Here is a 14,535-nt window from a genome sequence, read left to right as displayed (position 1 = left end):
TGGTCACACACAGCCCCTAGCCACCCCCTCCCTGCCCCCTGAGCTACTCCTTGGTCACACACAGCCCCTAGCCACCCCCTCCCTGCCCCCTGAGCTACTCCTTGGTCGCACACAGCCCCTAGCTCCCCCTGGCCACACACAGCCCCTAGCCACCCCCTCCCTGCCCCCTGAGCTACTCCTTGGTCACACACAGCCCCTAGCCACCCCCTCCCTGCCCCCTGAGCTACTCCTTGGTCGCACACAGCCCCTAGCTCCCCCTGGCCACACACAGCCCCTAGCCACCCCCTCCCTGCCCCCTGTGCTACTCCTTGGTCGCACACAGCCCCTAGCCACCCCCTCCCTGCCCCCTGTGCTACTCCTTGGTCGCACACAGCCCCTAGCCACCGCCTCCCTGCCCCCTGAGCTACGCCTTGGTCACACACAGCCCCTAGCTCCCCCTGGCCACACACAGCCCCTAGCCACCCCCTCCCTGCCCCCTGAGCTACTCCTTGGTCACACACAGCCCCTAGCCACCCCCTCCCTGCCCCCTGAGCTACTCCTTGGTCGCACACAGCCCCTAGCCACCCCCTCCCTGCCCCCTGAGCTACTCCTTGGTCACACACAGCCCCTAGCCACCCCCTCCCTGCCCCCTGAGCTACTCCTTGGTCACACACAGCCCCTAGCCACCCCCTCCCTGCCCCCTGAGCTACTCCTTGGTCGCACACAGCCCCTAGCTCCCCCTGGCCACACACAGCCCCTAGCCACCCCCTCCCTGCCCCCTGAGCTACTCCTTGGTCGCACACAGCCCCTAGCCACCCCCTCCCTGCCCCCTGAGCTACTCCTTGGTCACACACAGCCCCTAGCTCCACCTGGCCACACACAGCCCCTAGCCACCCCCTCCCTGCCCCCTGAGCTACGCCTTGGTCGCACACAGCCCCTAGCTCCACCTGGCCACACACAGCCCCTAGCCACCCCCTCCCTGCCCCCTGAGCTACGCCTTGGTCACACACAGCCCCTAGCCACCCCCTCCCTGCCCCCTGAGCTACGCCTTGGTCACACACAGCCCCTAGCTCCCCCTGGGCCACACACAGCCCCTAGCCACCCCCTCCCTGCTCCCTGAGCTACTCCTTGGTCGCACACAGCCCCTAGCTCCCCCTGGCCACACACAGCCCCTAGCCACCCCCTCCCTGCCCCCTGAGCTACGCCTTGGTCACACACAGCCCCTAGCTCCCCCTGGCCACACACAGCCCCTAGCCACCCCCTCCCTGCCCCCTGAGCTACTCCTTGGTCACACACAGCCCCTAGCCACCCCCTCCCTGCCCCCTGAGCTACTCCTTGGTCACACACAGCCCCTAGCTCCCCCTGGCCACACACAGCCCCTAGCTCCCCCTGGCCACACACAGCCCCTAGCCACCCCCTCCCTGCCCCCTGAGCTACTCCTTGGTCACACACAGCCCCTAGCTCCCCCTGGCCACACACAGCCCCTAGCTCCCCCTGGCCACACACAGCCCCTAGCCACCCCCTCCCTGCCCCCTGAGCTACTCCTTGGTCGCACACAGCCCCTAGCTCCCCCTGGCCACACACAGCCCCTAGCCACCCCCTCCCTGCCCCCTGAGCTACTCCTTGGTCGCACACAGCCCCTAGCTCCCCCTGGCCACACACAGCCCCTAGCCACCCCCTCCCTGCCCCCTGAGCTACTCCTTGGTCGCACACAGCCCTTAGCCACCCCCTCCCTGCCCCCTGAGCTACTCCTTGGTCGCACACAGCCCCTAGCCACCCCCTCCCTGCCCCCTGAGCTACTCCTTGGTCGCACACAGCCCCTAGCTCCCCCTGGCCACACACAGCCCCTAGCCACCCCCTCCCTGCCCCCTGAGCTACGCCTTGGTCACACACAGCCCCTAGTCACCCCCTCCCTGCCCCCTGAGCTACTCCTTGGTCGCACACAGCCCCTAGCCACCCCCTCCCTGCCCCCTGAGCTACTCCTTGGTCACACACAGCCCCTAGCTCCACCTGGCCACACACAGCCCCTAGCCACCCCCTCCCTGCCCCCTGAGCTACTCCTTGGTCACACACAGCCCCTAGCTCCCCCTGGCCACACACAGCCCCTAGCCACCCCCTCCCTGCCCCCTGAGCTACTCCTTGGTCGCACACAGCCCCTAGCTCTCCCTGGCCACACACAGCCCCTAGCCACCCCCTCCCTGCCCCCTGAGCTACTCCTTGGTCACACACAGCCCCTAGCTCTCCCTGGCCACACACAGCCCCTAGCCACCCCCTCTCTGCCCCCTGAGCTACTCCTTGGTCGCACACAGCCCCTAGCTCCCCCTGGCCACACACAGCCCCTAGCCACCCCCTCCCTGCCCCCTGAGCTACGCCTTGGTCGCACACAGCCCCTAGCCACCCCCTCCCTGCCCCCTGAGCTACGCCTTGGTCGCACACAGCCCCTAGCTCCCCCTGGCCACACACAGCCCCTAGCCACCCCCTCCCTGCCCCCTGAGCTACTCCTTGGTCACACACAGCCCCTAGCTCCCCCTGGCCACACACAGCCCCTAGCCACCCCCTCCCTGCCCCCTGAGCTACTCCTTGGTCACACACAGCCCCTAGCTCCCCCTGGCCACACACAGCCCCTAGCCACCCCCTCCCTGCCCCCTGAGCTACTCCTTGGTCACACACAGCCCCTAGCTCCCCCTGGCCGCACACAGCCCCTAGCTCCCCCTGGCCACACACAGCCCCTAGCCACCCCCTCCCTGCCCCCTGAGCTACTCCTTGGTCACACACAGCCCCTAGCTCCCCCTGGCCACACACAGTTCGTAGCTGCTCCCTCTGATGGGGGTAAACACAAACATTATTGAGTCACTTCTGCACCGTGCAATACTTCCCCTACACGGTGTGGATTTCTGTAGCAACTGATTGAGAAGCCTTCTCTTTGTGAAGAGCTTGTTGAGCTGCCTGCAGACAGGACCAATAGAAATTCTGGGGGTGCTAAACGAGTTGGGAAAAACAACGTATGGCAAAAACTGCAAGTCAAACTAGGGGACGCGCTCTTGGGTTTTGGTTGTGGTGCTCACGTCGTTCATAAAACTGCTGCAAACAGCAGCTGAGTGTCTTTGAATTGTTGTGGTGCCGTTTTCCATGAAAGTGTATAAATACAAGATGTGGGGGAGAGGGCTCAGGGCAGGGGTGTGAGGTGAGGGGGGGCTCAGGGCAGGGGTGGGAGGTGAGGGGGGGCTCAGGGCAGGGGTGTGCAGGAATTAGGGTGAGGGGGGCTCAGGGCAGGGGGTGGGAGGTGAGGGGCGCTCATGGCAGGGGTGTGCAGGAATTAGGGTGAGGGGGGCTCAGGGCAGGGGGTGGGAGGTGAGGGGCGCTCATGGCAGGGGTGTGCAGGAATTAGGGTGAGGGGGGCTCAGGGCAGGGGGTGGGAGGTGAGGGGCGCTCAGGGCAGGGGTGTGCAGGAATCAGGGTGAGGGGGACTCAGGGCAGGGGTGGGAGGTGAGGGGCGCTCAGGGCAGGGGGTGGGAGGTGAGGGGCGCTCAGGGCAGGGGTGTGCAGGAATCAGGGTGAGGGGGACTCAGGGCAGGGGTGGGAGGTGAGGGGCGCTCAGGGCATGGGTGTGCAGGAATCAGGGTGAGGGGGGCTCAGGGCAGGGGGTGGGAGGTGAGGGGCGCTCAGGGCATGGGTGTGCAGGAATCAGGGTGAGGGGGACTCAGGGCAGGGGTGGGAGGTGAGGGGCGCTCAGGGCAGGGGGTGGGAGGTGAGGGGGGCTCATGGCAAGGGGTGTGCAGGAATCAGGGTGAGGGAGGATTAGGTCAGGGGGTGGGAGGTGAGGGGGGGCTCAGGGCAGGGGGTGGGAGGTGAGGGGCGCTCAGGGCGGGGGTGGGAGGTGAGGGGGGCTCAGGGCAGGGGTGTGCAGGAATCAGGGTGAGGGGGGCTCAGGGCGGGGGTGGGAGGTGAGGGGGGCTCAGGGCAGGGGTGTGCAGGAATCAGGGTGAGGGGGGCTCAGGGCAGGGGGTGGGAGGTGAGGGGGGCTCATGGCAAGGGGTGTGCAGGAATCAGGGTGAGGGAGGATTAGGTCAGGGGGTGGGAGGTGAGGGGGGGCTCAGGGCAGGGGGTGGGAGGTGAGGGGCGCTCAGGGCGGGGGTGGGAGGTGAGGGGGGCTCAGGGCAGGGGTGTGCAGGAATCAGGGTGAGGGGGGCTCAGGGCAGGGGGTGGGAGGTGAGGGGCGCTCAGGGCGGGGGTGGGAGGTGAGGGGCGCTCAGGGCGGGGGTGGGAGGTGAGGGGGGAGGCAGTGTCTCAACCCAGGAAGCCGCAGGTGCACTGCTCAGCCCCCTCCAACAGCAATTCCTGGTGGAGGGCTGTCCAGTCCCTTGGTGGAAAGCGATGTGATGGCCGAATGCGCATCTGCAGCAGGTGTGGTACCACATTTTTCTGGGCCAGTTGGGTGCTCTGAGTATTAGTCTGGCCCCGTCGTGTTTGATCTTGTGGCTCACTCGTATAAGTGCAAATGGCAGAAACGCATATGCCAGGTGTGCTGTCCATCGTATACTGCAGGCATCCCCAAGGGAGTGGGGACTTATGCCTGCCCTGGGGCAGTACAGGCAGTCCCCGGGTTACATACAAGATAGGGACTGTAGGTTTGTTCTTAAGTTGAATTTGTATGTAAGTCGGAACTGGTACATATTGTAGGGGAAACTCTAGCCAAACATTTCTCCAGAGCTCAGTTTTATTCTCCCACACCTCACTTCCCTCAGTCCTTTATTCTCAAGCTGAGGTGTCTGCTGAGAAAAGCCGCTCCGAGTCTCCCTGGTCTGCTGGGGGGGGGGGGGGGGGGCGCTAGCTTCGCGTCTCCCTGGTCTGCTGGGGGGGGCGCTAGCTTCGCGTCTCCCTGGTCTGCTGGGGGGGGCGCCAGCTTCGCGTCTCCCTGGTCTGCTGGGGGGGGGGGGGAAGGCGCCAGCTTCGCGTCTCCCTGGTCTGCTGGGGGGGGGCGCTAGCTTCGCGTCCCCCTGGTCTGCTGGGGGGGGGGCGCTAGCTTCGCGTCTCCCTGGTCTGCTGGGGGGGGGGGGCGCTAGCTTCGCGTCTCCCTGGTCTGCTGAGGGGGGGGGGGGGCGCTAGCTTCGCGTCTCCCTGGTCTGCTGGGGAGGGGAGTGCTAGCTTCACGTCTCCCTGGTCTGCTGGGGGGGGGGCGCTAGCTTCACGTCTCCCTGGTCTGCTGGGGGGGGGCGCTAGCTTCGCGTCTCCCTGGTCTGCTGGGGGGGGGGGAGGCGCTAGCTTCACGTCTCCCTGGTCTGCTGGGGGGGGGAGGCGCTAGCTTCACGTCCCCCTGGTCTGCTGGGGGGGGGGCGGCGCTAGCTTCGCGTCCCCCTGGTCTGCTGGGGGGGGGCGCTAGCTTCGCGTCTCCCTGGTCTGCTGGGGGGGGCGCTAGCTTCGCGTCCCCCTGGTCTGCTGGGGGGGGGCGCTAGCTTCGCGTCTCCCTGGTCTGCTGGGGAGGGGGGTGCTAGCTTCACGTCTCCCTGGTCTGCTGGGGGGGGAGGCGCTAGCTTCACGTCTCCCTGGTCTGCTGGGGGGGGAGGCGCTAGCTTCACGTCTCCCTGGTCTGCTGGGGGGTGGGAGGTGCTAGCTTCACGTCTCCCTGGTCTGCTGGGGGGGGGAGGCGCTAGCTTCACGTCTCCCTGGTCTGCTGGGGGGGGGAGGCGCTAGCTTCACGTCTCCCTGGTCTGCTGGGGGGGGGGGAGGCGCTAGCTTCACGTCTCCCTGGTCTGTTGGGGGGGGGGGGCGCCAGCTTCGCGTCTCCCTGGTCTGCTGGGGGGGGGGGGCGCCAGCTTCGCGTCTCCCTGGTCTGCTGGGGGGGGGCGCTAGCTTCGCATCTCCCTGGTCTGCTGGGGGGGGGGCTCTAGCTTCGCGTCTCCCTGGTCTGCTGGGGGGGGGGGCGCCAGCTTCGCGTCTCCCTGGTCTGCTGGGGGGGGGCGCCAGCTTCGCGTCTCCCTGGTCTGCTGGGGGGGGGCACTAGCTTCGCGTCTCCCTGGTCTGCTGGGGGGGGGCGCTAGCTTCGCGTCTCCCTGGTCTGCTGGGGGGGGGGGCGCTAGCTTCACGTCTCCCTGGTCTGCTGGGGGGGGGGCGCTAGCTTCGCGTCTCCCTGGTCTGCTGGGGGGGGGGAGGCGCTAGCTTCACGTCTCCCTGGTCTGCTGGGGGGGGGCGCTAACTTCACGTCTCCCTGGTCTGCTGGAGGGGGGGGGCGCTAGCTTCACGTCTCCCTGGTCTGCTGGGGGGGGGGGGGCGCTAGCTTCACGTCTCCCTGGTCTGCTGGGGGGGGGGGGCGCTAGCTTCACGTCTCCCCTGGTCTGCTGGGGGGGGGGGGGGGCGCTAGCTTCACGTCTCCCTGGTCTGCTGGGGGGGGGGAGGCGCTAGCTTCACGTCTCCCTGGTCTGCTGGGGGGGGCGCTAGCTTCACGTCTCCCTGGTCTGCTGGGGGGGGGGCGCTAGCTTCACGTCTCCCTGGTCTGCTGGGGGGGGGGGCGCTAGCTTCACGTCTCCCTGGTCTGCTGGGGGGGGGCGCTAGCTTCACGTCTCCCTGGTCTGCTGGGGGGGGAGGCGCTAGCTTCACGTCTCCCTGGTCTGCTGGGGGGGGGCGCTAGCTTCACGTCTCCCTGGTCTGCTGGGGGGGAGGCGCTAGCTTCACGTCTCCCTGGTCTGCTGGGGGGGGGGGGGGCGCCAGCTTCACGTCTCCCTGGTCTGCTGGGGGGGGGGGGGGCGCTAGCTTCACGTCTCCCTGGTCTGCTGGGGGGGGAGACGCTAGCTTCACGTCTCCCTGGTCTGCTGGGGGGGGGGGGAGGCGCTAGCTTCGCGTCTCCCTGGTCTGCTGGGGGGGGGGGCGCTAGCTTCACGTCTCCCTGGTCTGCTGGGGGGGGAGGCGCTAGCTTCGCGTCTCCCTGGTCTGCTGGGGGGGGGGCGCCAGCTTCGCGTCTCCCTGGTCTGCTGGGGGGGGGGGGCGCCAGCTTCGCGTCTCCCTGGTCTGCTGGGGGGGGGGGCGCTAGCTTCGCGTCTCCCTGGTCTGCTGGGGGGGGGGCGCTAGCTTCACGTCTCCCTGGTCTGCTGGGGGGGGGGGGCGCTAGCTTCACGTCTCCCTGGTCTGCTGGGGGGGGGAGGCGCTAGCTTCACGTCTCCCTGGTCTGCTGGGGGGGGGGGCGCTAGCTTCACGTCTCCCTGGTCTGCTGGGGGGGGGAGGCGCTAGCTTCACGTCTCCCTGGTCTGCTGGGGGGGGAGGCGCTAGCTTCACGTCTCCCTGGTCTGCTGGGGGGGGGGGCGCTAGCTTCACGTCTCCCTGGTCTGCTGGGGGGGGAGGCGCTAGCTTCACGTCTCCCTGGTCTGCTGGGGGGGGGCGCTAGCTTCACGTCTCCCTGGTCTGCTGGGGGGGGGGCGCTAGCTTCACGTCTCCCTGGTCTGCTGGGGGGGGGGGGGCGCTAGCTTCACGTCTCCCTGGTCTGCTGGGGGGGGGGGCGCTAGCTTCACGTCTCCCTGGTCTGCTGGGGGGGGGGCGCTAGCTTCACGTCTCCCTGGTCTGCTGGGGGGGGGGGCGCTAGCTTCGCGTCTCCCTGGTCTGCTGGGGGGGGGCGCTAGCTTCGCGTCTCCCTAGTCTGCTGGGGGGGAGGCGCTAGCTTCACGTCTCCCTGGTCTGCTGGGGGGGGGGAGGTGCTAGCTTCACGTCTCCCTGGTCTGCTGGGGGGGGGGGGGCGCTAGCTTCACGTCTCCCTGGTCTGCTGGGGGGGGGAGGCGCTAGCTTCACGTCTCCCTGGTCTGCTGGGGGGGGGAGGCGCTAGCTTCACGTCTCCCTGGTCTGCTGGGGGGGGGCGCTAGCTTCACGTCTCCCTGGTCTGCTGCGGGGGGGAGGCGCTAGCTTCACGTCTCCCTGGTCTGCTGGGGGGGGGGCGCTAGCTTCACGTCTCCCTGGTCTGCTGGGGGGGGGGCGCTAGCTTCACGTCTCCCTGGTCTGCTGGGGGGGGGCGCTAGCTTCACGTCTCCCTGGTCTGCTGGGGGGGGGGCGCTAGCTTCACGTCTCCCTGGTCTGCTGGGGGGGGGCGCTAGCTTCTCGTCTCCCTGGTCTGCTGGGGGGGGGGGGGCGCTAGCTTCACGTCTCCCTGGTCTGCTGGGGGGGGGGCGCTAGCTTCGCGTCTCCCTGGTCTGCTGGGGGGGGGCGCTAGCTTCGCGTCTCCCTGGTCTGCTGGGGGGGGCGCTAGCTTCACGTCTCCCTGGTCTGCTGGGGGGGGCGCTAGCTTCACGTCTCCCTGGTCTGCTGGGGGGGGCGCTAGCTTCGCGTCTCCCTGGTCTGCTGGGGGGAAGCAGCTAGTGCGGGGTTGCCTCACCCGGTTTTATGTAGGGATCCGATGTAAGTCGGATCCATGTAACCTGGGGACTGCCTGTACTGTGAGCATTGAGCATTCTTGTGTGTGGCGAATAGGCCCACTTTCTGGAATCCCCATTTCTTGAAGAGGTGCGTGTGCATTGATTGGTTTATTTCTCACTCGTGGTTTTGTGGGAATTGTCTGCTTAGATTATCCGCTAGTATATTGTCTTTGCCCGGTTGGTAGGTTGCTATCAGGTGAATGTTTCCTGGGAAACTCCATTCCCAGAGGCGTATGGCCTCCTGGCATCGCTGGTGTGACAGTGTTCCTCCCTGCCTGTTGCTGTAATACAATGTGGAGATGTTGTCTGTACCATTTTTTTAATCATTGGAAGAAAGTACATGCAATCATTCCTTACAGCCCTTAGTTCTAGTAGGTTCCCAGCACCTCTTCTATAGCCCCCACGGTAAGGAGGTGCTCCGTCTCTTGTAGAGGTAGGCTCTCGTGAGACGGGTTTCTGAAAAGTGATGGGGGGAAGCTGGGGGAGGGACAGTTATGAATATATCCTCCCCTGCTGTTGATGGTGGAGGCATTAATGTGTCATCTGGAGACGTGGCAGAAGTATGTGCAAGTGGGGAAGGTAGTAAACTGTGATCTTCCCCCATGGTATCCCCGTCCTGATCCTCCATGTCAGAGCTGTAATGCTCTGTGGGCTGTCTGGTTGAAGTATGGGACCATGGTGTCATGGGAGGCTGTGTAACTTGTTGTTGCCTGTAGCGTGCCCAAGGGTCCCAGTATGGCCAGTTAGGAATACCGGGTGGTGGCATCCATTGTGATGGCTGCCATTGCTGAGACTGTTGCTTATGAGAATAATGCCTCATTGTGTGATGTGGTTTATGTATCATTGTCACTAACGCTTGCTGCTACGGAGCTGGCTGGAGTGGCTAGTGCCCCGCAGCGCGTTAGAGGTACCGTGGGTACCGGACGGGGCGTCCCTGGTACCGAGTGACCCGTCAGTTCAGCTGCCCGTGTGAACTGAGGTATCGGGGGAGAGCAGGCTGGAAGGAGGGGGGGAGGCGTTTGTGGCAGCATTAATTGTAAGAGAGGCTGTACAGCATATTTCAGTGGTGCTGGTGATGTGCTGTGGCTGAGTGCCGTGTGTGAGCGCTGCTTGTTCCGTGCCTCAGCTTTTGGAGTGGGTTTCCCTGCTGGTGCTGACAAGAGGCTTTACTTTTCTCTCCTGTCAGTGGTTTGTCTGACGCGTGGCGTGTGCACTTGGGATCCTGACTCTTCTCCTCCCTTTGATCGCTGCTTGTCCAACCCCTTCGCTTGGAGTAGAGACGCAGCATTAGCATGGACTGATTGCTTCCTTGATGGCGATTCAGTCCCTGAGGAAGAGCAAGACCATTTATTAACGTTAGTCTTTGCCGCTCCTTTGGGCTTGACCCGGGGGGAGCCGCTCTTTCCGACTCCGTCCCAGGTGATCTCTGTCTGGGAGGGGGATTGATCAGGGTCAGTGGGCTCTCTTGAGCTGCTCTCTATTTGGAGCATTTTTAATTGAAGCCCCCTCGCTCTCCTAGAGCGGTTAGTCAGTTTCTGGCCACATGGGCAGTTCTCTGATACCTGATACTGCCCGAGACAGAGGAGGCTCTAGTGGTGGCCGTCGGAGATTGAAATGGCAAGTTTGCAGGTGGTACACCGCTTGAATCCAGGCAAACCAGGCATTTCCCGGAGGCTCAGTTGTAGTGTGCAGCTGTTAGGTGCTGCTAGTGTAATGAAGCAATCGCCGCTTCTCTCCTTTTTTAAAAAAAGCCTTAGGAATAGAAACTCTCTCTAAGAATCTAAACTACAACTGAACTTGTCTAAATAAACCATATACAAGGAAATAAGTCTTGAATTAGGTGAAGGGGTGACTGCTGATCTGCAACCGGAGACGCATGTGCAGTAGCCTGCTCAGAACACACACCAGCTCTGCAGATGTGCGGTCAGCCAAGGGGACTGCTGTCACAAATCTCCGGCGCTGAAGCACGTAAGGTGGCGCACCTATGGGGACACTCCTCAAAGAAGAACCCCCACCTTGCTTTAAAGTACTATACGAGGAAGCTGCCTCCCACGTTTGGTGGCCCTAGCTCTGACTGTTTAGGAGTAGTTCTTGCACGAGCAGCGTCCCGGACAAACAGACAGATGGATGCACATTTCTAAAATACAGAGGCAGATAGCAGTGCAGTGTGTCTTCTAATGGGGGCTATTTTGACCATGTGTGCTGCCTTGCTGTGATCGATTGCGGCTGAACTCACTTAAACCAGAGCAATTAGTCTGTTGTCCCATATCTGCCATAGGGAAATATGGTCACCCTACCTAGGAACCCTCCCAAGCTTCACGCCTCAGGCCATCTCTCTGCCCTGATGGAGATCTTGGTCTTACTGCTACCCAAACCGTACTACAGCGAGCAATAGCCTTGCCCTTTGGACACTCCCAAAGCATGCGATTTCCATCTGGGATTACATCACCCATCAGCCCTGCCTCAAAACTGCATTTGCCTGGGCTCCTTTGCCTGGATAGGCCAAGCCACCTTCCCGGGTGCCTGCAACTTCCCCATGGAAAGGCCCCAGCAAACTCTCCCCCCCCCCCCCCCCCCCGCTTTATTTTAAAAATTTTTTGTAACAAAACAAACTGGAACAGCCTCTCTACTGTCATGTTTATTAAATAGGCATTTTAAAGGGTTTTCATACAAATCATATAAACACAGCTTGATTTTTCTTTTTACACTAAAGAATCACAGTAAAAGAGCTGAAGTCCTTATGTCCTGGCTCAGCCAGGGAATAGTCGACTACCTTGCACTGCAACCCTTGGAAAAGTTCAGCTTCTGCGTACAGTTTCTTAAGGTGTAATTCCCATGCTCACCTCCCTGCAAAATGAAATCAGCAACATGACAACATGCCTGTAAGTAATGATTACCTGACACTGGGAGGGTGTGGCGGTAACATACACCAGCAAAGGCATTATTAACACTGCTCTAGTTGCGTATTCGGGAAAGGCCATTGCGCAGATACTTGGCCTTTGCAGATGGAGATGCATTGAATTGTCTGCACCAATTTTATTCTCCCTCTTAAAGATACAGGGAAACACCGTTATCTGTATTAGAACAGTATAGCACCCAGGAGCAGTCAGCGAGGTATCACCTATGCAGCATGACTGGCCTGTTTCTGCTTAGCAAGTGTGCACACTCAGGGCCCTGTACCAACCAACATGGAATAAACATGCAGGACTCTTACAGTGTGTTCTTATCCATTATGCACAGCTTGGCTAGATCCCTCCCAAATTAGTGCCAGGATCAGCAGTACTCATGTCCCAGACCAGAGCTACAGTAACACTATTCAGTCCCACATAATCATTAACATACATGATACATACAGAGAATTCACATGCGTGCGTAACCACACATCAAGCTGACTCTATGTATATACGAACTCTCCCCTTCTAGCTGCCTACTCGACACTGTAACATTACGGTTACTATATATTAATGACTATTGTTCCCATAGGTTGACTTTTATAGGCAGGTGACTATGGTCATTTTCCATTCACCCTTCCCCTTTTGTGTGATTAGAAGCGGGATAAAGTTGATGATGAGTAGCAGCAATCTGTCTTTGAAATGGTCTGATACATTTTACGGGGGAGGAGGGATTGTAGAGAAATGGGTAGATTGAGAATGATGAAGTGAAGATGACCAATTTTTCAAAATAAAAACAGGGCTGGTTTTGTGCCGGTGTTTTTGTTAGGAACATGACAGTCACATACCAGACAAGAATGTACTTTTCAAAATGTGTATGTCTGTGTCATGACTGTCAACAATGGCCTGTGCTTATTTTTCAGGAGGATTTTTCGAATAACTCTAAGTGAGCGTTTCATGGACCTCTCAGCAAGAGCCATTAACATGCATGCTGAGCTAAAGAGCCCTCGAATCATGCCCACATGCATTCTACCTCTTTTCACTCTAAATGCTGCTCATCATACTGAGTACTTGTTCTGTTAGCTGGCTTGCTCCTAGTACACAGAGCAAATGCCACTTCATGTCGCACTATGCCCAGAAAACTTTGAGATTGTAAAAACAAACAAAAACAAGCCCACCCCCACACCCAGCCAAAAAACCTCCCCCCAAATATTTTTATATCTGAAATGAAAAGATATTTGAGCCAGCTCAGGTATCTCACAAGAAGATCCTGGAAGTCATATGAAAATAACAGGATCTATGGGCACTTTAAGGATAAAATTGCTGGCAAGGTGCCTGCTTCCATATGGATAACCCATGTGCAGGAATATGGAAACATTATTATAGATAACCAAGCTGTATTAAAACTGAAATCACGTCACTGCTGTGAAACCACAGATTTTAAACCTTGTTTTTTGTTACATTATGGTCCTCACACACCTCTTCTGTAGTACACGCACACCCACAAAATATAACCAGACCATTTGCAAGAACAAGACACTTGAATTAGGCTCTACCCAGTAGAGCTCCAGTGAAGTATATATTACAAAGAGGAAGACGAGGGGAAGGATGAATGCCTTGCTTGTAGTTTGATACATCACTGATCTCTAGACATAGAAACAATATGTTTTTCTAAGGCACTTGATTAAAACAAAACACCACATAATTTTGTTGGGGGTATTGGCAACAGGTCAGACGCAAAACAGCTTTGCTCTGAAGGGATGAGAAGGTGCCTGCATTTTGGCCTAAACTCTTACTTGATATCCAAACTGGAGTCTTGCAGCTCATGCCTGACACCATGGAAAGCAGAGGAAGTTACTGTAACCCAAAGCAGAAAGACTGGGTACCGCCTTAGTAGAGCACTCAATTAATTCACAGGATGGTGGCTGATGCTAGTTAATTTTTCTGTCTTACTCTGAGTGGCAATCACATTATCAAAATATTTAAATATATATCAGACCATTCTCTCTCTCTCTCAAAAAAAAAAGCCTTCTCCAGAATCTTGGGAACCTTATAATTGTGTGTCTTTTGTTTCCTACAGTTTTATCCTTTTTATTTCTTTTTTTTATATATATTTTATAAAAGAGCCCTTATGAGGAAGGCCACTGCTGTTTCAATCCAAGATCTGGATTTAATAAATGGCTCTTATTCATAAATCACTTTAAGGCTCTTCAGCGTCTCTCTGAGGGGTGCTTCTCATGTAAAGTTTCCTTTCTACTTTGCTTCTTACTCTCTTAAAAAAGTACACCCTTTTCCATTGACCCTACAACTGGTGTAATTCTTTCTACCCCCTACCCCACCTGAATATGGAAAGTTAAAGGCAACAACATGCTTTCATTTTAGGCATAGAAACTGCAGCTTGCCGGATTGATATAACATACACCAAGAACAAATCCCTTAACTCCAAAGAATATCTGAATGGGCATAGAAGCAGGATGGGCTTTTGGGTGAGTGTCATTTCTAAAGACAGAATGGCTGAGGAATTTTCAGCCACATATTTGAGAAAGGAAGTGGGAAATAATGATCAACATCTTATTCCTCACATCCAAAATGTAAACCAACATTTCCTGGGCCATGTCTCAATCATTCACAAAAAGGGGGCGGGGAGGGGCGGGGACATACGAGCTCCTTTCCTTGTTCCAGCACAGTTTTCATCATTAAAATCATTGTTTAGATACCACAGTCCTTGCCGATTGTAATCTGCTCACTGGAGTTTACAGCTCTGGTTTACGACAAGGGCCTCATGCCCCCTTCTGCATTCCAGATTGGTTTGAGATTATGGCATTCCATTCCCATAGAAAAAAAGTAATCTTCACCAGCTAGCCGCGCTGGAATGAAACGTCACGTGGGATTCTGCTGCAATCAGTCATGGCTCGGAGCAGCACTTCTGGTGGTTCATTTTGACCTTGTGCTTGATGCCATCATACAGCTCAAAGTTGTAGTTCTCCAGTGTGGTGGAGCTTCGAGAAGACAGACCAGTGTAGGAGCAGGTACAGTAGAGCAACAACCCAGCACAAATGGCCCCTAGGAGAACGCCAAGGGAACTCATCGCTATGATGGTGACTAGGATTGGATCCAAAGTGTAGAGCCAGCTCTTGTCTTTGCCCAGCCTTGGGGTTACTGGAGAGTTAGTGGCAAACAGGGTGTTGTTGTTGTCCAGACTGAAATAACCTGCAATATAATGGACATTTATTAGGCAGACACCATCCTTCACCTTACACTTATTTGTAAATAAT

The 14,535-nt window shown here is 58.7% G+C and overlaps 1 protein-coding gene across 4 annotated transcripts in view; it reads right to left on the bottom strand.

The window, feature by feature from the left end:
- Window positions 1–10,994: 10,994 nt before the first annotated feature.
- Window positions 10,995–14,535, bottom strand: part of NRP2 (neuropilin 2) — a 131,431-nt gene continuing 127,890 nt past the window's right edge. For all 4 annotated transcript variants that reach the window (XM_075934328.1, XM_075934330.1, XM_075934329.1 and 1 more), the window contains one exon: window positions 10,995–14,470. In XM_075934328.1, the coding sequence (XP_075790443.1) occupies window positions 14,166–14,470 (305 nt within the window). In that variant the 3' untranslated portion in view covers window positions 10,995–14,165. The remainder of the gene's footprint in view (window positions 14,471–14,535) is intronic.

This window comes from Pelodiscus sinensis, chromosome 7 (genome assembly GCF_049634645.1).
Source record: "Pelodiscus sinensis isolate JC-2024 chromosome 7, ASM4963464v1, whole genome shotgun sequence".
NCBI lineage: Eukaryota > Metazoa > Chordata > Testudines > Trionychidae > Pelodiscus > Pelodiscus sinensis.
Note: the sequence above shows the minus strand (reverse complement) of the source record. Positions and strands in the feature narration are given on the sequence as shown.